This window comes from the organism of the source record quoted next, unplaced genomic scaffold, assembly GCF_019419815.1.
Source record: "Pyrus x bretschneideri cultivar Hongxiangsu unplaced genomic scaffold, Pyrus_bretschneideri_v1 Contig27, whole genome shotgun sequence".
Lineage (NCBI taxonomy): Eukaryota > Viridiplantae > Streptophyta > Magnoliopsida > Rosales > Rosaceae > Pyrus > Pyrus x bretschneideri.
In genome coordinates, this window is record NW_025999579.1 from 269,360 (window position 1) to 291,919 (window position 22,560).

The 22,560-nt window shown below is 38.9% G+C and overlaps 3 protein-coding genes and 1 pseudogene across 5 annotated transcripts; 1 reads left to right on the forward strand and 3 right to left on the reverse strand.

Annotated features, from left to right (window-relative positions):
• Nucleotides 1-503: 503 nt before the first annotated feature.
• Nucleotides 504-7,768, reverse strand: LOC103939685 (protein argonaute 1-like). 2 transcript variants are annotated; one of them, XM_048587675.1, is made up of 22 exons: nucleotides 7,566-7,768; nucleotides 6,026-6,741; nucleotides 5,738-5,946; nucleotides 5,496-5,645; nucleotides 5,273-5,406; nucleotides 5,013-5,122; nucleotides 4,555-4,661; nucleotides 4,277-4,415; nucleotides 4,086-4,202; nucleotides 3,729-3,836; nucleotides 3,583-3,654; nucleotides 3,095-3,217; nucleotides 2,826-2,991; nucleotides 2,445-2,704; nucleotides 2,198-2,340; nucleotides 2,011-2,073; nucleotides 1,856-1,919; nucleotides 1,609-1,744; nucleotides 1,446-1,519; nucleotides 1,268-1,362; nucleotides 1,132-1,163; nucleotides 504-1,045 (listed from the first exon to the last, which is right to left on the reverse strand). In XM_048587675.1, the coding sequence occupies exons 2-22, from the start codon at nucleotides 6,731-6,733 to the stop codon at nucleotides 825-827; spliced, it is 3,231 nt and encodes a 1,076-aa protein (XP_048443632.1). In that variant the 5' UTR covers nucleotides 6,734-6,741; nucleotides 7,566-7,768; the 3' UTR covers nucleotides 504-824. The 2 variants fall into 2 exon arrangements, with proteins under 2 accessions (XP_048443632.1, XP_048443631.1); XM_048587674.1 differs by having other exon boundaries at nucleotides 7,599-7,767.
• Nucleotides 7,769-10,001: 2,233 nt separating this feature from the next.
• Nucleotides 10,002-12,937, reverse strand: LOC125478845 (pentatricopeptide repeat-containing protein At3g16610). Its single transcript, XM_048587517.1, has one exon. The coding sequence runs from the start codon at nucleotides 12,765-12,767 to the stop codon at nucleotides 10,296-10,298; it is 2,472 nt and encodes an 823-aa protein (XP_048443474.1). The 5' UTR covers nucleotides 12,768-12,937; the 3' UTR covers nucleotides 10,002-10,295.
• Nucleotides 12,938-15,835: 2,898 nt separating this feature from the next.
• LOC125478926 (NAC domain-containing protein 86-like) lies at nucleotides 15,836-18,251 on the forward strand. 2 transcript variants are annotated; one of them, XM_048587761.1, is made up of 3 exons: nucleotides 15,836-16,111; nucleotides 16,264-16,571; nucleotides 17,931-18,251. In XM_048587761.1, the coding sequence occupies exons 1-3, from the start codon at nucleotides 15,955-15,957 to the stop codon at nucleotides 18,249-18,251; spliced, it is 786 nt and encodes a 261-aa protein (XP_048443718.1). In that variant the 5' UTR covers nucleotides 15,836-15,954. The 2 variants fall into 2 exon arrangements, with proteins under 2 accessions (XP_048443718.1, XP_048443719.1); XM_048587762.1 differs by having other exon boundaries at nucleotides 15,837-16,111; nucleotides 17,934-18,251.
• Nucleotides 18,173-22,425, reverse strand: LOC125478957 (annotated as a pseudogene).
• Nucleotides 22,426-22,560: the final 135 nt, after the last annotated feature.

Sequence of the window (22,560 nt, forward strand, 5' to 3'; positions counted from 1 at the left end):
ACTCTTTGCTACCCAACGATTGAAATTACTAACCTATGTGATGAATGTAGTCCCCTTTTCGGTCCATTGAAAATGAAATTTTTTTTCATTAAAGCTACAAATGTGGTAACATCAAAGAAAATAAAGCCTACTACATGGGGGAAGTTGGCTTTTTTTGGAACTTTGGGTCCTTTTTATGGAAAATATATTTCATTTTCCTTGCACTTGACCCTCGTTGGTACAGAATATTGGATTATATGATTAAGAAACTATTTTTAAGGATCTTTTAAGGAAGAAATGGTAAAATTGTAAGCAAGAGTGCACTCCAACAACCGAATTAAAGTCGTCACTCAATACTGCAGTATAGTTTTTCTCTTAACTTATATAAGAGATCTTAAGTTCGAATCTCATGGATAGCGATTTCGATACCAAATTAAACTGCCCATTATGTGACTTTGCCAAACTCTCTCACCCTTTAATGTAAAAATATCGATGTACTTAAATAAATAAAAAGACAACCGAAATAAAGTTGAAAGTTGTACAGGGCCTTAGAAATTAACCGAAAGCAGCAAATAGTTGTCCGAGTTCCATCTCAAACTACATCATAAGATAACTACACTAACTTCCCAAAAACAATCAACCGGTTTGCAGTGCAGTAACAACCGCATACCAGTCAGTTGCAACGGGAAATTTCAGATAGATACTTAACGGCGGCAGACATCTAAAACAAGAGTGCAGCGAAGGGTATAGACACCCTTGGCACTTGGCAGACTTCAAAACGACACCATTACATTGCATAATCTTGCTACATTCTTATGGGCGACATCTCTTCGCAACCCCTCTCTCTAACAGTAAAACATAACCCTTTTGACATTCTCTTTCAGGGCAGGCAAGGGCCTCACTGCAGCATTTGGACCTGGTGCTCTTGTGCTCCGCGGACCCATACCCCCACCCATGCCCCCGCGTCCAGGAGCACCACTGGTCATTGATCCGCTGTCTGATGTCTCTGGTTCCAAGTAAAACCGAGCTCGGAATGCAGCAAGATGGGCGTAGTAAGCCGGAGGAACTGCAATTTTAAGGCCAAATCAGAACACTATCTATTAAACGAATCAACAAGGAAAATACTGAAAAGGCACCAGAGTGAGAGCTTACCAATGGAAACCGAACGCGTGCATCTTGCGTACCTGCAAGAGTTCAAGAGGTCAACTATTTAGCACTAGAGTTTAAGGATTCAAAAATATAAATAAATAAAATTCAGTGACTGAAAACGCTAAATCAGCCAACTTACGTATAGCAAAGATTGTTTGTGAGTGACTGCAGTTCATCAGCTGTAAACTTGTTTTCATCCCACAGCACGTGGTAATGAGCCGGACGGCTTGTACCCTGCAAAACATGGTGTATACACATTTATAAACATTCTGCTTCACAAACACACACATCACACAAAACAAAGAAAAAATCATTGCCTGAATTCCAGCATGGCTGCAGAGGTAGAAGTCAAACTCTGTTGGATGACAGATTTTGGAGTCCACAACCGTGCCTGCAGAAATAATTGGGTAAAAATTTCGCATAACAGGCATGAAAACTGAACTACATCATCCCAACATTTCATACGGTAAAATTAATTACCAGGTAAGATATTTCCACTCCTGTCAACTGCACTACGGTCATTATGATTGTTGGCAAACAACCTTGTGTGGTGACGTTTCTGAACCACAACAAATGTCACAGGTGGCTGATAGTTTGGCTCCAAGGAAGCACAAGCCTAAGAAGAAGAAAAATGACAAGAAGCAAAAAGATGTTAATAATATCACCAACACATAACAATATGCACAAACTATACTAACTTTAGAATAATCCAAAAATGCAAGTTTACCTTACGAATCGCATCAAGCTCGTATAGTAGAACTTGGTAGAACTGGCCCTCGCTGACACCGTCCCTGAAAAAACAAAGGTGGGTGTATACATACACACCATTAGACATAGGAGAAGTGCATAGGACACAAACAATGGCAAAGGAGCGTTAAATGCCTGTAAAATATGATACGCTGTGGCTTCTGTCCTGTTGCTCTACGGAACGAAATTAGCAGTTCCCTACATTAACAAACAAATTCAACTCAGTTCTGCACTTCCTAACAATCCCCAGAAAGTAGAGAATTAATATAATTATTGAGATAGATTGAGAGAGGGAGAGAGAGTGAGAGAGGGAGAAAGAGACTTTATCATTCCACCAGTTACAGTGCCCCTCTGAGGATCCTGCCAAGTTTTGAAGAGGTCTTGGATAAGCTCCTGGCGATGAGCTTGCGCACAGACCAAGCCAGCGTACTTGGTGATTTCTGGCCAATCTTGTGAGGCCACAACCTGTCATAAAAGACATGTGAACAATTAAATTGCAACTCCCTATGTGAATTCAAGACAAATATGTACACACTAGCAAAAGCCCATAGATATCATCGACAACATACAGCTGCTATTGATGGGCTTGAATCCTCCCCGGGATGAGGATGGGTAACATCAGCACCAAAAATTATAGTAGGACGGTCACTGACTAAAGGAATACGTCTTGACAGTGCATCAACAAGCACTGTGTTCCTTCCGCCAACCTTCACATTTATCTTCAAAGCAACATTTGCCAAGTATTGTTTACTCATTCTGAAAACATGTTTCGTCAAACAGCACTGGGATACCAGGCCAAGATCCGTCTCACAAATTCGTTTCAAGTCACCTGGATGGATATCAGTATATACAAGAATCTAGAACTTCAGGACAACACAAAATTGAGACGATATTATAGAGAGATAAAAAGCAGAATGAGATAATGGAGCCAAATGGTTTCAAATGCGTACCATAAAGATTGCCATTATTATCTGGTAAAATAACGACAAGCAGGTCAAGCTCCTTGTTCTGGGGTCGGAGTTTGGTCATTGCATCATGGTACCTAGTTTTTAAGGCCTTCTCTGCCTGATCAGGTCGAGCACTTATTGGTGGAAGTACCGATTCTGGATTAAACGCCTAATATAATAAACACTTCAGCATCAGAGAAATCCAAATATAGAAATCAAACAATGCAATTAAAACCAGTGGAAACCATAAAGATTAAAGAAAATTTCCATACCATGCCAGAAATGTAACACATTTGAGCAAGTTCATTACAGAAGGAACGGGCCACGTTGTCTTGAACATTTCGTGAAAAGTTAATGCAAATCCAATTGTTTACTCTTCCTCCATTGACCATTTTCTGCAAAAATATCATAGTAATTCAAAAGGTCTGTAATAATTCAGCAAGAAACAGGACATTCATTTGTCTACAGAATCAACCATAAGTCCAAATAAGTATTTATTAACCAAGTAAACATGCAAACTACTGAATGAATAATCACATAGTAAAGTGGGTAAACAGTTAATAACAATCAATCATACAAATATCCAGATATACAATTTCATACATGACTTAAGACAATAAATAACTTTCGTAAAAGGCATTAAAGAAACATTAATGCATAAATAATAAAAGAGGACTTTCTTGGGGTCGAAAGACAGATCACACTGACCACACACTTAAGTCAAGGTGAACAAGGGTTTAGAGGGGTGCCAGAATATTACCTTATTCATCATATTCCACTGACCAACTTGGGGCAGGCAATCCTTTTCCCTTCCAGTATCATGATATTTCAGCTGCGCAAACCAAAAATCAATACACGTATACTATCAAAGTACCTTTTGGGACTAAACGCAATTACATATCTTACCCAGGGTGCAGGAAGAATACGAGCTTCAACCTGAGCCAGATTCTCACTAATTTTGATTCCAAACTCCTTGGCATAAGGATCTTCGTGGTAAGCATTATGACGAACCGTCTGTAACATGTACAAAAATATTAAAATGGGATTTAACATATCACCATGAACTACATTTCTGGATAAAAGATGCCTTCTACCATAAAACCTCAAATGATGTGAGCATTTAAATTATGACACAGAAGATAAAGTTAAGGAAAACAAGGTGACGGTATTATCAAATAACAAAGCAGTAAGCAAAGGACTCATGGCATCAACTGCAATGAAAACCAAGTCATGACAAAATACAACAACCAAAAGATAACACACCCGAATAATATCTTGTTCCCTCTCATGAGGGCGCTGACAGGTGACCTTAAGCAAAGCAGTAATCTGTTTCTCGTTCAATCTCTTGGAATACCTTTGACCTTCGACAATTTTACAAACCTGAATCCAGTTACTGCTCATTAACATCCATATCACCATAGTATTACAAGCTAGAAATTATAGAAACAACTCACCTCCATGGGCAAATAATTCGGCCGCTGTTGATTTCCAACTTGAAGGCAAGGCCATTGTGTATGTTGAATGACGAAACCATAAGTTTCATAGAAGTACTCAACAACAGATTTCATAGTTCTTTTTTCATCAACAGGGAAACTGAACAGACAAAATACAATCTCAGGGAAACAAGTTTCACACACCTCAATGTGCTCTTAAAACAAATACCACATTAATAAATATACAAGCATATGAAGGCATAAGAAATATACAAATATATGAGTTAAGAAGTACTCACGTCAGTTCCCTTGTTGCCTGTGACGTTAAACCAGAAATACGGTACTTTCTGCGCATATTTCCTCGGTGTGTGACCTCAACCTTGACTCCACGAAGAGCCTTTTTAATCTGTTCACAAGTCAAAAGTTACTATGATAGCTAATATAAAAATTATGGCAAATATAACTGTACACTAATCGTGATACACACTCCATATACACCATCAGATCTATAAACATATAGTTTTAAGTGAATGTACAAGGATCAAGGATTACCTCCAAAAGAACTACACAAGCATTAACCCTAGTCAATGAGTTTTGACGTATGTAAGTTAATTTTAACAAACAGATATACACAAGGAAACACGAAACAGATTAAAAGTACCAACACCAGTGCACCACAATAATTGTCAAAATTTGAAACAAACACTCAAGAGAAACAATTAAATCACCAAAACAGAAAAAATTAGGGAAACCTAACCTTTACACGATCAGAATCAGAAAGTGGCCTATGTGTAACATCCCGATTCAGTAGCTGTGTTACGAACTCAATAACTGGCAATGGCTCAATAAAAGCAGTAGAGGACATGTCTGGACAGCACATGTTTTGTAAACAAAGCACCAGTCAGCAGAATAACCATGCAGTGTAATACATCACTATTACAACAATTAAATTGATAAGAGTAGATAATCTGTTATTCACAGAAATGATGCACGTAGGGATAGCATAAAATTAAGTACCAATATTCAGAGACAGCCCCATCTGAGTTGGACGAATACTCTGATAAAAACCACGCCAACTTTCCAAACCATCACCAAGTGACTGTCTTCTACCCAAATCAGGGGAATAAAATGAACGGCCCACAGGACAGTACCTACAACCGAACAGGAGAAATTAGCTATCAAACATATAAAACATAAATGTGTCATTATGTCATCACCAGGAGGAAGAAACACTATTTACCTAGAAGTAGGCAATTCACGCAGAACAATGTCCAAAACCTGAAGTGCCTCTTGAGGTGCATCAGCTTGCCTCCCTTGCAGAAAGAGACCTAAATGGTGTAGGTCAGCGCGTGCTGCAAATTTTATGACAACCCTAAATTCCCTCTCTCTCCTGCCATCAAGAAGAAAGCCATGTTCAAATACATACAAAATAAGAGTGCACAGAAAAAAATGTACTAAACATAAAGAGCTGTGAGTACGCACCTTTGTCCACCTGATCCATCATCATCATCAATAAGAGTGATTTTAAACTCCTTTGAAAGGAAAGGAAGTGGGCCGGCAGTATACAGGCTCTTTCGTCCATCATAAGCTGGTAGACGTTTTCCAAGATGGGATTCCCTGTACTGTTTCACCAGCTGCTCCATCACAGCACGATTAACACCCCTTGATGTGACCTCTGGTGTAATAGTAACCTATTACATATAATGAAAAGATACATTATCAATAGTAGTACAATATCAAAAGATAGACACAGATGGCAAGAGAGCTTACGTCATACTGGTGGAGGTCTTTGTCGGGTAATTCTGCAAAGAAATGGTTTGCCTTGACTGTACACCTTCTGCCAGTGCTACCCTTACCCGGGCGAAGAGGGAACCTGACTGACTTACTTGAGGGAGCCACAGGTTGAATAGCCTGGCTAGGTGCACTCTCTTGCTGGACGGTAAGGTCAGCAAGCTGCTCCGCTACTTCTGAAGGCTCAGGTGGCTGGGAAGATGATGAACTTCCACCATATACAGGCGGAGAGGTAACCCCTTGATAAGGAACTTGGGGGGTGGCCTCTTGGTAAGGAACTGGGGTTGCTTGGTGCAGCTCGGGGAACTGAGGTCTGGTTGGACCACCAGGAGAAGGTGGTCCTCCACGGCCAATGCCACCACGGGCACCTCCATAACCTCCTTGCTGAGTCGGTCCTCCCCTGCCTCTGCCTTGATATTCCTGTGGCCCACCATACTGCTGTTGTTGGTATTCTTGGGGCCCACCATATTGCTGCTGTTGTGGCACTCCGCGGCCACCACGACCCCCTCCATAGACTCCACGACCTCCCTGGGGGGCAGGTCCACGACCACCTCGGTAGTTTCCTCCACCCTGTTGTTGTGGAGTCCTTTCAGGAGCACGCTGGGAACCACGACCACTACCCCCAGCAGGTTCATGAGACTCGGAACTTTCCCCACTAGGGAGTTCAGTTCTCCTCTTCCTCACCATGATGATGTCTATACAAAGAGAATCAGCATTACATCAAAAGAACCATTTGCAAAGAAACCAAAGGCTATAGACTGAAAACAATGTATTAAAGAATATATACAATAAAAGAAAATGCATAATGTACACCAAGCCAAAGAATCCACTCATGAGCTAGGGTTTTCCAGCATACAAACATATATCCAAGGGTTTTCAAAAGGCTGAGAGATACATACCCAGAACCACATCATATACAGTGCGCCGAATAAATAACGAGTAAACACTAAAATAACAGAAAATACTTCAATCAGAACGAGTTAAGGTTACCCAGAATTTTTCAGTGCGATAATTTTGAAAATCCTATGTGCGTTCCTGGAATTTGGTAAAATGTACCAGGAATTTCATGTAAATTTCAGTTTTTTTTAAATTAAAAAAAAAATACGAGAAAAATTATAAACACAGACGATAAAATGCCTATCATCAATTACTTTGATACAAGCACGCCCAACAACTCTAGCACCCAAGTACAAACCCAGAATAAATAAATCACTATACCAACTATAAACCCTAAAAGATCACATTCTTAGAATCCCAAACAACCACGTATGCTTCCCGGCATTGCAAAATACGCATGAGATCTAACGATCTACCAAAACAAAACGCAGCGTAAAACCCAAGCGACGATAAAGCCTTTCAGAAAAAAATAAAAATAAATTAAAAACGTAAATAGACCTTCGTTAGAGAAACTGGAGCCTAACACCAATTTTATGGCAAAATATGCAGATCCATACCACAAATTAGCAAATAGAAAAGTGAGAGCGAGAAGAAAAACAGCAACGGGAACAAATGGGATTACCAAACCCTAAAACGAGTCGTTGCGAGTGGTTACCGTGAAATCAGAGCCCCGATGACCGTCGTACAACGCCGCGGCAGCGGTTGCTTCAGAGGGCGAGAACGATGAAAGCGAAAAGGGTCTTGCCTGCCTACTCAGTAGTCACTCTCTCCCCCTCTCTCTCAATTGAAAATTCTAAATAATTTTATAAATAAAAAAACCCCAACGCAACTACGCTTCCCACATTGTGCTTTTATAGTACCCAGCGGGTAGGTCATTCGAAATGACCACTCCGTCCTTCTTCCTACCCCTACTACTTCATCCAATAATATTAATTTCATTTTCATGTTGTGAAAGCTACATTTCTTTCTAAAATCAAGAAAATAAAACTTGTTATTGATACTTTAAAATAGTCATCTCGTATTCATTTAAATAAAATTCATTGTAAAGTGATATTTAATGGTGTATTAATCGCATTAAAATAAAAACAGAAAATGTACCGATTACTTTTTAAAGTTTTTAGGCGAGTCGTACACGACACATTGAGATTCGAGCTTATCGGGTCATATTGAAAACGAATAGATACATTACTTTATGGGTTGTACCGTGTCAACACTCTACACTCATTTCGACACTTTGACAAAAGTCTAATTACTTATTTTCAGGTATATTCAAACATGTTAAGGGGTTGATGTTCCAACCTAAAACAAAGTGGGCAAATAAGGGTGTGAAGAAATGTCTCAATTCACTAGTTAATTTGTCTATGTGCTTGACTCGACCACACACGAGTAGGCATACGAGTGTGAAGAAATGTTCCACTTAAGAAAGTTTAAAAACATTGCAAAGGGTCTTTAAGAATATGGGTTTAAGTAAGGAGTTAGTCACCCACCCTACTCCCAATCGATTTTGGTATAAAACTTTAAGAATGGATTTAAAGATGTACTAAAAAAGAATTGGTTTAAAGATAAATGCATCTCAATAAACCAAACCAATTAATATAGGTCTTATTTAAAGAAGCTTTTATGGAAAAGACATCCTCATAGCGGTATTATTGTACATGAATGGAAAAGACATACACAACCTAATTTTACATCTTACACATCTCTTTTAATTTTTTGATTATCGAATTAAATAAATTAAAAAAGATTAATAAACAAACTTTAACAAAGATGCGCAGCAGGTAAAAATAGACATGTGAATAATATTATTAATAATGATATCTACCTGAAAGAGATGGGGGAATAATGTTGTACATGAACGGCTAGCTGGATAGTGACATGGCTCAAATGCCAGGATGGGTAACAGCAATACATCTCCTTTCCTTTTCTTTTCTTTTCTTTTTACTCAATTTTCGACAGCCGCATCACCTATTCATTTATTTCATGTAATTTTTAACCCGAGGCTGCTTATTAATTTACCAAAGTACCACTGCTCAATTATCCAATCCAAGGGTCAATACCGAATCCAACGGTCAATGTATTCGCAGAGGCTGCTTCATTTTATAGCCAGCTATGAAGGGCAAGCTATCTACGCTTAATCAGGTTAAAGTTAGGGGTGTGATATCCATACATCCTATTTTACTACTCACACACCTTTTAATTTTCGACCGTTTGATCAGATGAATTGAAGAAGATCAACAGATAAAAATTATCAAGAAATGGTTGAAAAGTAAAATGAGGTATGTGGATAACACATGTCTAAAATTTTTGCTCGTCGTGTCAATCCTTCTTGTTCACTCCGGGAGTTGGTTTGAATCTCATGGTCATCATTTTTTTAGTGCCTTTTAGTATAATGATTTGGCGCTCCGTTTTGATTGCTTGTGACGTGCTCAATTAAATCCTTTATGGCCTCTATTCTTAGTACTGGTTTGGTACTGAAGTTCTTTTATAAAAAGTGAGTATCAAAAAAAGCTGAACTCAAAAAGATGTTTGATAAACACTTAAAAACGACTTATTTTCACAATTTTGGGTTAAAAAAAGTTGAAAACTTACGGCAGCAAAAATGAGCTTATTCTCACAGCACAGCAGAAGCAGTTTTTTTTTCTTCAAAACACAACAATACCAAACCAGCCATAAGATTGGACGGCTTCTCATTGAAAAAGAAGTTCCTTAGTTCCTAGGGTGAAGAAGTTGTGTTTGGATGCTACTGTTTACGGTCTATGAAAAGAAAGGAACAATCGGATCTTCAACAACTCTAGGAGTTGTCATGATATTCTCACCACCGTTAAGCTGAAGCTTTGAAGCTTTGCTGTCTGGTGCGCGTCTCTCTCTCTCTACATTATCAAAGGTAAACCTTAATTATTAATATGATTATATGTTAAGATAATGGATTTTTCTGCAAATGTGAAATGTCCCAGCAAATGGAAACCTCCCTCATTTGAAGCACAGGTCAGAGAAGATAAAGGGACTCCATCCGGTAGATTCGGAGGGCTTTTGCATCTTCACAAAGGACTTCCTCAGATTATTTTAAGAAAAAGCATCCGTTCTATAAACCCAAACTCACGTTACAAAAGATTTGAGGAATCTTTAACTTTCTTTTTTTTTGTTTAATCCCCCAGGAAGGCAAAACCTAATTATACAATGTAAAAAAACTGTAGTATGGCCTACATCTGAAGCAACTACAACTTGTGAACTTGTCAATGTAATGGAAGTGCTCGGTTAATCGTAAATGAAACTAACCTGCTAAAAATGCAGCAATTATGTAGCCAAAGAGACAAGGGGAAGGTTGAACAATGCACCCCTGAATCCATCGGCTTCACCAGAAGTCTGCACAACTGCAAATTCCATCCTTGAAATGATGAAACCGACTCACATCTCTTACAGTTATTTCTCTCTTTGTAACAAGAGTGATGAACTTTATGGCAGCATGGCAATCACCACAAACCCGCAAATTTTTGGTAACTAAGATGGATTTGCCCTGGCTCAGACAAAGAATTGCATAGGCAATGGCTAGTTTCTCACTGTGGTAAAGGAGGATTCTTTCTTTCTCCTCTTCCTCAACATCTTGGAGAACAAATCTATTTTCCACACGATATCCCAGCTGTTTCATATCTACTAGTAGTTCTTCTAGTTTTTCATGTATCTGAGCTGACTGAGGATGGGACTGATCTCCACCGACAAATCCATGGATAACACCATCGATCTCAACCCAACTGCATCCTGGACTCTTCTTAAGGCCTTGGTCCTTCTGCTTGATTCTGACATCGGCTGCATCATCCCACCTCCCAACAGCACTGTATAAGTTAGATAAAAGGACCAAATTCCCAGTACCTTCAAGTCCTTTCCCTTGAATTTTCTTGGATACTTCTTCCCCGAGTTCCATATTATTGTGGACTCTGCATGCAGCAAGCAGTGCACTCCACACACGAACATCAGCCTCAAACGGCATTCTTTGAATGAAACCGTGTGCCTCATCCAAAAGTCCTGCCCGGGCGAGAATATCCACCATGCATATGTAATGTTCCATCCTCGGGTTTATGTTAAACTCCTGACTCATTGTACTAAACCAGTGTTTGCCTTCAGTTACAAGCCCCGAATGGCTGCAAGCAGATAAGAGGCCAATGAAAGTCACATCATCGGGCTTAATGCCAGATGACTGCATATGATGGAACTGTGAGATTGCTTCCATCCCAAGGCCATGATTCCCATAACCAACTATCATTGCATTCCATGAAATAATATCACGCGTAACCATTTTATCAAAAACTTGCCTTCCTACATTGATCTTCCCACACTTTGAGTACATGTCTATTAAGGCATTACAGATTGAGGTGTCTGTACAAAATCCGTGAACAATTGAATAAGCATGTCCACAGGCCCCGTGCTGTAGAGCGGCCAAATGTGAACAAGCAGGCAGAACACCCTTCATGGTTGCCACATCTGGATTGATCCCAGACAATTGCATATTATGGAACATAAGTAAAGCCTCCTTTGCATAACCATTCTGCACACAGCCTGAGATGATAGCACCATAAGAAACTGTATCTTTGGAGTTCATTGTATCAAAGAATCTGACTGCATCATCATTAATCCCACACTTCGCATACACAGACAGCATTGTGTTACCCACCATTTTATCTAAATCAAACCCAGCTTTAATTGCATAGCAATGAACCCGTCTCCCTCTACTCAGATCAGTTAGCTTTGCGCAAGCTCGTAGAATGCTCCCGAGAGTTACTGCTGTTGGATTTATTTCCTCTCGTAGAACCATTTCATCAAACAATGCTATCGCCTCTGTCATAGAGTCACAGATAACATATGCACCTATCATAGCACTCCAACAAACCTCGTTCTTGAAATTCATGGCATCAAAGATTCTCCTCGCATAAGCTATGCACTGACATTTAGAATACATATCCAAAAGGCCAGTACCAAGCACCACCTCACCACTAAAGCCCCTTCTTAGGGAGTAACCATGCATTGCCTTCCCCTGCCTCAATGCATTAGCTTGTGCAACAGTGGGAAGAACCGAAACAATGGTGGAAGAGTTTGGGCTTGTTCCCGCTCGCTGCATTTGAACAAGCAACTGTACAGTGTCATCATAAAGACCGTGTAGTGAAAACCCAGCAATCATTGCATTCCACGCCACAATGTCTTTGTACAGCATGCCATGGAACACCCTCTGAGCCTCCACCAAGTCCCCACACTTGGCATACAGGTCGATCAAAGCAGTGCAAACGTAGACATCAGAGTGAAGCCCAAGTCCTCTGGCATGCTCATGGATCTTTCGGCCAACTTCGAGTGCTTGTAAACCGGAGCAAGCCTTGAGAACAAAAGGGTAAGTATAGTTGGTGGGTTGAACGCCGGATTTGAGCATGCCATGGTACAAGTCGATGGCTTTATCAAGGGGCCCGTTCCAAGCGTATCCTCTTATCAAAAGGTTCCAAAGAATAACACTTGGTTGGGGAATTTTATCGAACACGCGGCATGCAAGCTGGAGTTGATTGCAGGTTATGTACAAATGGGCTACTTTTTCAAGCAAAAAGGAGCTGTCTTTGAGGTGGGTAGTGTTTTTCAGGAGGAGCTGATGGATTTTCTTGCCTTGAGGAAGAGATTTGGATCGAATGCAGGCTTCGAGAAGGTGTTTGTAATCAAAGTCGAGACGAGTGAGGGTGTGTGTCGAAAAATTGTGGGTTAATATCACAATGGCTTGCTGAGTGGTATGATAGTATTGACTCCGACTCCGACTCCGACTCCGAGAGAATGATCGCCTACCAAAACATAACATCTCCCTCCCTCCTTGTTCTCTCTTACTTTCGCCTAATCACGACGACTCTAAAACTGTAAACACAAGTTAAATAGACTTCTGCACAAATTTAGAAATAAGGCTTCAACCAAAAGTAAATAAAAAATATATAATTTAAAAAAAAAAACCTAAAAGGGGTATTCAATAATCGTCTTTGACGAAAATCGAACCTAAAGCCTCATTCACTTATAAGTGGAGAAATAAAACTAGACTGTAATACCAAGAGGTAAAAAGGTAGTCAATATTTTATACATTAAATTTTGATATAAGTCCAATTTTGTAATTCATTATTAAGTTTGGGCCACTGAATAATTATATTTTTTTATTAAAGGGTAATGCTTGATGGCTACGAATTACCCACACAAATTGATCAAGACATTACAATATCACTAAAAGTAGCATCGGCTTCTCATTTATGATGAAAAAAATATGAACTCTTGTTTCCACTCCCAAACAAGAGCCTACATAGGAAAGCCTACTCGTCCTTGTACCTCTTCTCCACTTCCTACTCGTCCTTGCAGATGTTAATCACCTTCTACGCTCCGTCGGAGCTCAGCTCCAAGAAGTACAATCGCCGTTACAGCAAAAATAACACCTAGAGCAATCCATGGCGGTTTCCAAGAGAAGTTATATGTTTACCAGCACATGGTCATGGATCCAAAGCCGGCCACCACAACAAATTTCCCATAAACGATGTGGGAGGATATTGTTGCAATGACTTCGGAAGGGAGTCGTTCAGCAAGTTGAATAACAAGTTCAGCTGATCCCAAAAGTGAAGCTTGAGGTCCGGCATTCTACCTGTGAATTCGTTTTGCTGAAGAAGTGTGCAATTGGCTTAGGCTATTAAATCTTAGACTGTGCATGCTATAAATGCAATTTGGTATTTGTTCGGTGCAGTTATTACCTTGAAGTTACAAGTTCTCCATCATCAGGCAGGCTGACAAATCTGCCGGTAAAGTGCTGTGCCGGTGAGTCCATTCATTCGAAAGGCCATCGGTTTTAGATGCCTCAGGTGTTAGAAATTGAATTCCATCAGGAATAACACCAGATAGTTGCGTTCTTGAAGGGCGAAGAATAACTACTCTGCCCTTTCGGCAACCACGCCAGTCCATGTGCAGGGCGGCTCACTTTCATTTCATTGCAATATTTCTCCGTTGCAATGTCTTAAAAATTGTAAAGTATTTCTCTGTTGCAATAGTCTTCCACGTAGACGTTGATCACACTGAGCACCAACGTGTTCTTCTGTTGATATTCGGCATACAAGTCAACTAAGATGTAGCGTTTGAAGTCCTGCACCGTGATTTCTTCACGGAGTATTGCAATTTCCAATTCAACAAGACTAGATCCCGCCAACAACTTCTGAAGTATCTTCAAGAATTCCCCATAAGTTGAGTCGTCAAGTTCAGAATAATCGAGGTAAAGAGGGTTAGCTTTAATCTACTTGATGTTGCCCAAGCAGATTGTAACTATGTAATTGTATAGTACATATATCAAGTTGATTGAAACTAGGTAAAAAGCCATCGAAGTAGAAGCTTTCCAATTGAAGAAGCAGCATTCCAATTTAGAGAGAGAGAGTACTTTCCACACAAAAAAATATTAAAGAGAGGGAGAGAAAGATTAATGGGCGTGCCGTTGATTATTTGGTTCAGCATGCATGAGGAATGACGAAATAAATTTTGGCACAGATTGTGTGTTGATAAGATTTTTTGTTGTTAAAGAAAGATTGGTTTCGTATCAAAGTACGAACTGTGTGGTCAAGTATTTAATACGATTCCATAAGATATAGTTGTGATCAATTTAGAAATAGTAATTTTGATTTCATTCATAATGAAATTCTCATGCTATTTTAGTAGATGAAAATACATAGTATAAGACCTACTATATATATTCTCAGAATCTCAATGACGAGCCAGCCATGCAAATAATCCTTATGTTTACATATAGAGAGGTAACCAGTAACCCCATATACATATGCATGTAATTTCAGCAACAAAAGAGCATGCACTTGACCAGCCATCAACTGTACAAAAAATATGCACATTAATTCAAGGCTACAAGATGATCAAGAAACAATTACAGTCTAGATGAATGTGTGTTGTTTAGAAACTCATATGTTTCCGACAAAGGGCCAGATATTTTATTATTTACAAGTAATTTTATCATTTTGAAAAAGGGGAGAGAGAGGGGGAGGGGTCACGTGGCCCCTGACCCTTCTTCAACTTCAAAGAGCTAGATATTTCATAATTTATGAGTAATTTTATCATTTCGAAAAAGGAGAGAAAGAGGGGGAGGGGTCACGTGGCCCCTGGCCCTTCTTCAACTTCATTCCGGTACATGACATCACGTTATTGACATCACACGATCTACATCTAAAGCTTGATGTGGATTTTGTAGTGACCAATAGCTGGTAAAAGTTGAAGAGAAACAATGAAAGACAATAAAATATAGTATGTAAAGGTGAATGAAGATGACAGCCTTGTTTTGAGTTTTGGTCCAGTAGTACAGTATAACTTTAGATAATTTAGTAACTCAACTCGTTGTCAAAATCTGATAAGATACACTGTAACTGTAAATTATTAAGAAGCGTTCGGCCGGAAAGGGATAAGGGGATTGAGGCTTGAAAAAACAAAAGTGAAACTAAGCTACCAAATTAATTAACAGAATATATGATGTGTTGCAAGAGCGAGTGACACATGCTATACTGTATTGTAATGAATGTTGAATGTGCGATTGAAATTCATAGTCTAACAACAACGTATTTTGATGATAAATCCTAACATGAGAGCGCATATAATATGTACGAACACACGCATATTTATATGATTTTTGCTTACAAATAAAATTTTTCTTTGGTAAAAACAAATAAGCAAAATTGAAAGATAAGAAAAATTTAAAAACATTCAGTAAGGCAGAGAAGTGTCAATAGGAAGAAGGTTTTGTCTGAGAATCTGGAAAAGGAAAAGTGAGGTCCTGATGAGGAGTGGGGAAAGACCTTAATACAAGGGACTTTCAGTCCTTTTTATACTTGTATATATAACATGATCATGATCCATAAATCATTAGCTAGCTAGCTAGGAGGAGGAGAAGGGCGATCGATCGATCGATCGCCAAGGAAACAATCAGTAACAACAAAACTAGCTAGCTTAAGCCGTGCTTTGATATCAATTATATGGCGCCAGTGGGATTACCTCCCGGTTTTAGGTTCCATCCAACGGACGAGGAGCTGGTGAATTATTATCTCAAGAGGAAAATCAACGGCCAAGAGATTGAGCTCGACATCATTCCTGAAGTTGATCTCTACAAATGCGAGCCTTGGGAATTAGCAGGTCGTTCACCGATCATCATTTGAGTCCCTTTACTTTATCAACACCATTATTATTCAAGCAGTATACCATTCGTGATAGTTAACTTTCTGATTAGCGTTTGAGCGTTATCTTAGTATATGTATAATGCAAATTTGATTGGTGCATCAATGCAGAAAAATCGTTTTTACCAAGTAGAGACCCCGAGTGGTACTTCTTTGGACCGCGGGATCGAAAATACCCTAATGGATTCAGAACGAACAGAGCAACGAGAGCAGGATATTGGAAGTCGACTGGGAAAGACAGGAGAGTGACGTGCCAGAATCGAGCAATCGGAATGAAGAAGACGCTGGTTTACTACAGAGGCCGAGCTCCTCAGGGCATTCGGACTGACTGGGTCATGCACGAGTATCGCCTCGACGACAAGGACTACTACTGCTCCTCCGACCTCGACACCTCCTCCTCATCATCTGCCGCAATTCAGGTACCATATTCTCCATCAATTTATACACGCATTGTTTGTGCTCTAAATTAACTAATATTACACACATTAGTATACAAATATAATGTCCACACGTTAATTAGTCAATTGGGAGGATTAAGCATTCTTTGTATCTGTAGCTCATTTTATTTGTCCCAAAATATTCTCATCATTAAATTGAAGAGTATGGTGGGATTTAATTAATGAAAGCTGCGAGTGTGACTTATAAATTCTAGATGATCACTCACCAATTTATTCATTAGAAGGAACTCATTAGTGTCACTGTTACTAATTATCTGATGAAAAAGAAAGACAAGATGATCAGAATGATTATAGTGAGCTTTAGTTGGGGAAGTATAATTTCACATTGTTTTTCAACAATCAAACCTACTATTTTTTAAGTTTTTGTCAAAAATTATCTCTACCAAAATCACACAGAACGGAAACCCTAAGACCATTGTTTCAGAGATTAATCTTTTTTCGAATCATCATACAATATTTGACCTAAAAAGCATGAAGTTCGATGCTTGAGGCAGGGAGAAAAGCATTTTCCTTTTTCATGCTTTTTATTATAATTTTACCTCTTTTGCAGCGTGAGATGCAAATCCTTGGCTACGCTGCCCCTAAACTTAATTAACACTCCACTTAAAAGAAAAATTAATCGATCAATTATAGAGCATAATCAATCAGAAAGCTTTGGACCATAAGTTAATAGTGTATAATAATGAAAAGTAAAACTATCCACGTAAAACTTGCATGAGTTTGCATTTGCATGCATGGAATTTATGATATTATATTTTGAAATATATAAATAATGGAATAAATAAACAAATACCTGACAATATTCGTTGCTTGCAGTGGATCACTTAAATCTCTTTTCTTTTTTCTAATCAGACAAAAGTACAATCCTCCACAAGATTCAGATATAAATTAATATCCATTAATTAACTCAAGCTTAATTAAGAATTAAGGATTATTATACTGAAATTACGTTTGATCATACAATTAATTAACCACAAGAAGCAGCCTAGCTAGCTCCACATCGATCACTTTCATTTATGTAAGGTGTCGGGGACTTTTTACTTTATTCCGAACTCCAAAATAATAATTAATATGCATATATTGTAATAAATTATACGAACTTTTTAATATTTTAAAAATATGGTACACCAAATGATATAACACGAGTAGTTTGATGCTTGAAAAAAAAAAAAAAAATTAAACACTTATATTGTGACATTTAATGTAGTAAACCGTGTTCCTGCATGATCGGCACATTAAAAAAAATCTCCCATTATACAATATCATTCCAACTCCTTTTACACTTTGCTTGATAAATTAACAAATACTGAATTTATATAGCAGGATTCTTTTGCATTGTGTCGCGTGTTTAAGAAAAATGGCATTTGCGCGGAGATTGAAGAGCAGCAAGGCCAATCAAGTAATTTAACACTAAATAATATTCATGAACGATCACAAGGTGTAAGCAACGATTATTGTGATCAAACCATGTCACCGGAGATTCCGATGGCATCGTCATCGTCAATCTCATGCCTGCAGGAGGAAGATGAGAAAGACGATTCCTGGATGCAGTTCATCACAGATGATACGTGGATGCAGTGTTCTTCTAACACCGGTGTCAGTGGTGAAGATCAGCTCTCTCATGTGGCCTTCACAAACTAACTGATCAGTGAAGATGAGTACATGGATGGTTACCGGAATTGGTGTTAACAGTAAATAACCTGAAAATGCATGCACGGACGGATGTAATTTTCAAACAATAAAATACAACATATATATATATATATATATATATATATGTATGTATGTATGTATGTATGTATACACGATTTCATGAAGAACACTAGACAAAGTTTGTAAGGTTTGTCATCATATCTTCATTAATTTGTAGATTAATTATCTTAAATTGGCTTTAGCCATTTTATGATGGTTTGGTTTGGTTCGGTTTAGTTTTGTTGGTGGATTCTCTTGAGAGTCAGTTTATCAGATGACCAGTCTAGAGATTTAGTTATTAACCTCTTTCCTGAGGTGATTTGGGTGTTACTTGTGGAATAAATATATACAATACATTGTGGAATAAATATATACAATACATTTTTAACGATTGGATTTTGAAGTTACCTCTTGAATGTCATATTAATCTTCACAGTTTCCACTGCTTGAATTCTGCAGAGCCTAACATGAAGGAACTAGCATGTCGATGCCCACCGCCTCCAAATTCCTGAGAAGAAAATGCAAAACGCATTTTAGCTTTTCCCAAAGTACTACGTATATGTGCCAGTTAATTCCATGTTTAACAGGCAGAAGGAAAATCCATATGATGAGAACAACCTGTGAGATGAGCATTGTGTCTTTCGGTGTCCACGCTCCTAAGGCTTATTTTTAGCATTTGGTCATTTTCAAGCTCAGGCACTCTGTATACAACAGCACCAATGCCCCTACAGAGAATTTGAAAGAAAAAAAAAACAAAACTAAAATGTAAAATGGAAGGATAGCACCGATTACAATACATCTCAAACAAGTTACTGAAGGTGCATTGGATATCCAGAAGGGTGGAACAGTTTGAGCTGAGCTCAATAAAAACTACTGGAGTTGATGGAAACCATGCTTTGGAAGAGATCAACGTCAATTAAAACAAACAAAATAACAAGACGAAATCATGAATTGCTAGAATAGTGCATTCAAGGAGGAGTCTAACATGGGTCCAATTAACCAGACTTTTTACCAAGTAAAAAAGGAACAAATATAGCCCCACTGGTTCAACATGCTTCAATCCTAGCATCAGTTTGGATAGATAGCTTTAATTTTACATCGCATGGTTTCTCCCTTAAAACTTTTACATTTTCTTTCTACAATTCTTGTAATTGCAAATCCATTCGCAAATGGAGAAACTACTTCCTCAACTAAAATTCCTTTGCCAAAAATATCATCATCATGAATGCAGCTCTTGGAAAGATTACTATGTCAGAAGTTGAAATTCCATTTTTTAGCAAATTACCTGGTCCCTCCTAATCAGATGTGATTTGTGACCCTCCAAACAGAATGGATTGAAAGGCATGGATTGCGAATATAAGAAAGGGCAGTTTCTGGAGAATGGAATTCCACAACTGAGTAAACCCTCCTCTATGAGGCCACAACTGAGACATCTCCAATTGGTTGCTCTTTCAACTAAGGGGACATTTTCTCCATTTGAATGAATGAAATTATACCACAGTTATATAAATAAACATGATAACTGAGGAACTACCAGTGTCCTATATAAGATGCCACTCCAATGCTATAAAGGGAGAAAAAATGCTATATTCATCGTGCAATTGTTAACACTGCTTTATAGTTTTGTGCATTCAACTTTCTTGGTGGATTTAACTTATAAACTATAAAGACAAGAATTGGAATGTGATAAGCAAAATACATTGTGGCATCACCACAACAGCAGCACTTTTGAAGAAAGCAAAAACAAGGCAAGAAATTCAATAACTTTCACAAAATTCGAACTAGAACCAATGATAAAATCACACTAAATTCAAACTAAAAAAGCCCAAAACTTGTAATCTTGATGCATTGCAGTAATGTAAAGAGTGGCAACATTAAGCGTGCCCCGAACATTATTGAAAAGTTTGGAAAGGAAAAAAGTAACAGAGTGACCAGACAAAAATTCCGATATATGTATACATTTCAAGACCATGAGCAAGGAAACAGAACGGCACATACCTTTAGTTTAGACTACGGCTTTTAGTAGCTAATTGATGTCCGAGTTCACTCCTCAGCTCGGAGATAGAATCTGCATTGATAGCCTACAAGCAGAAAAGATAAGACTATGCATAAACACACTAACACACACACACACACAGCAGCAGCAGCAGCAGCAGTCCAATAGAATGCAGAAAAGAAGTATACTAATAATACCAGGCAATTTCCAAAGGCTCCACCGCCAAGCGAAATTTCATAAGACTTACTGAGAGCTTCATCTATTAATTTCTGCTTTTCCGATAAGCTCGCCATTCCTTCACTAATCAAAGACTCCAAATCCAAAGACAGCAGCTGCTCATTCAAACCAAAAATCAATAAAGCACACAACTTTTCAGTAATTTCAACGCCGTCAATTAATGAAGCAAGCAAATTTGATATTACCTGTTGGAACAAAGATGGGTTCAACCCAACGTCGTATTGAAGGTTCAAATCTTTGAAACCACTACTGAAAGCTTTACTGTTGGGAAGCTTCCACCTCCATAGATCACCATCTTCGATATACTCGAACAGCCTCCTCACTCCGTCAAACCGAGCAACCGCTGCCTTGTTGTCGGCGTCAATTTTGTCCCTGAAGTAATCGAAAGCGATGGTGGCGCTGGCGCCGCTCCTGTTCATGTCTACGACGCCGGTCACATTTCCGCCAATGGGGGTTCCAATGGCAGTCTTGTGGTGGTCCAAGACCACGACGTTTGGGACCACGGAGGAGATCTTCTGGACAAAACCGGGGGGACCCACGAAGTCGAGGAGGTAGAGGTGGTCGATGTTGGGGAGAAGGAGGTGTTGGGGGGTGATGGGGCTGTAAACGGTGTTGGGGAAAAAGAGGGGTTCGGCAGAGACGGCGGAGAAGTAGAGGTGCGCTGCCAATGCAGCAAAGGCGCCGTCCGGACAAGGGTAGTGGTACAGCACAGCCGGTCTCCTGGTAACTACCATATTCAACTTTGCCGTGCGCTCCGCCCCTTCTACCTTCTAAAAATTGATTCAAGTTGGAGGCTAGATAACCGACGATTTGTGTAATGATTGAGAGACTTGGGACATTAAATTTTGTAAATTAAATAATATGAAAGTTGATGAGTAAATTATTATTTAAATGTTAATAAACGTGCTCATTTCTTATAGGTGACACATTATTTAGTTTGTAAATTTAGTCAACGTAAAATTACTCGGGACAATTTATGCAACTAGGTCCTCTTAATTTCTCCAAAGGATGGATGCTTTGCCAATTGACAACTTGTATAAATGGGAAGAATATATCAAGGAGAGTGTATTAATGGTAAGAATACGTTCACCAAGTGAAGCAACAATGTATCGAGCAGAGTGTCATAGGAGAATTAGAGTTTCATAGTAATTTTATGTACTCTGATGGTAAAAGGGAGATCTTGGACACCTGGGATTTTGGCTTACTTCTATCAGGGCCCCTTATGTAGTATGAATACCTTGACTGGCAACGTGAAAAGGTTTCTACCACCTTGTTATGATCATCTAAACCAATGGTGATGCGTAAACTTAGCATAAACATGAAACATACGATACCACGAGAAGTGTAGGCATCTCATGCTCTGCTCTAACATGATGCCATCATTTTCAGCTGCGCTGCCCTGATTGTGACTGTCATTATTTTCAGAAACATGTGTTAGCCTCATAAATCGAATCCCCTTAAGGATATGCGTGCTGGGTAGCGCTAAAGTATGTTGCTTCACTGAAGTAGTGCATGACTGCTCTCATATCATGACCTAAAACTAGCTGGCTACATATCAAAGCAATATGTGTTGACGTTAGGAGGGAAACCGCTACCAGGTGTATTCTTCTCTTAAAAGTTCTACATGCTTTCAATTGGAAATCTTTGCTTATTGACGTCTAGCTCCAATGACTGTAGTCTTTTATACCTGTTCTAGTGTCTGGACAGTCGGTTGTTTTTGAGCTTGATGAAACATTGAGTTGTTTGTTTGATGGAGTTTGTGTCCTGTGTAACTTCAGAAGATATATGTAGTGAACTGATGATTGCCTTTTGATTTGAACCTTCAAAATTTTCTAGTTTATGATGATTGCTGCGCATACCAGCACTCATTTCCAGTATCTTCGATAGCATCGCTTATATCGGCTTGTCCAAATGACATATCAGATATTGAGTTTTTCTTTGCTTCTTGTTCTCTCTTTCAGTTTTCGGATGGCAGGGTAATATTTGTTGAAGTTGCAAAGCCGAGATCAGAACTTCGTCAACCTC

What these genes read in the sequence shown, in the direction of transcription:
- LOC103939685 (XM_048587675.1), bottom strand. Translation starts at nt 6,733, where the DNA reads ATGGTGAGGAAGAGGAGAACTGAACTCCCTAGTGGGGAAAGTTCCGAG. An exon ending in CAGCGTATCATATTTTACAG is followed by an intron (nt 1,920 to 2,010) that starts GCATTTAACGCT and finishes TTGTTTTTTCAG; the next exon opens with GGACGGTGTCAGCGAGGGCC. An exon ending in ACAAACAATCTTTGCTATAC is followed by an intron (nt 1,164 to 1,267) that starts GTAAGTTGGCTG and finishes GAACTCTTGCAG; the next exon opens with GTACGCAAGATGCACGCGTT.
- LOC125478926 (XM_048587761.1), top strand. Translation starts at nt 15,955, where the DNA reads ATGGCGCCAGTGGGATTACCTCCCGGTTTTAGGTTCCATCCAACGGAC. An exon ending in CGAGCCTTGGGAATTAGCAG is followed by an intron (nt 16,112 to 16,263) that starts GTCGTTCACCGA and finishes GCATCAATGCAG; the next exon opens with AAAAATCGTTTTTACCAAGT. An exon ending in CATCATCTGCCGCAATTCAG is followed by an intron (nt 16,572 to 17,930) that starts GTACCATATTCT and finishes GAATTTATATAG; the next exon opens with CAGGATTCTTTTGCATTGTG.
- LOC125478845 (XM_048587517.1), bottom strand. Translation starts at nt 12,767, where the DNA reads ATGTTATGTTTTGGTAGGCGATCATTCTCTCGGAGTCGGAGTCGGAGT.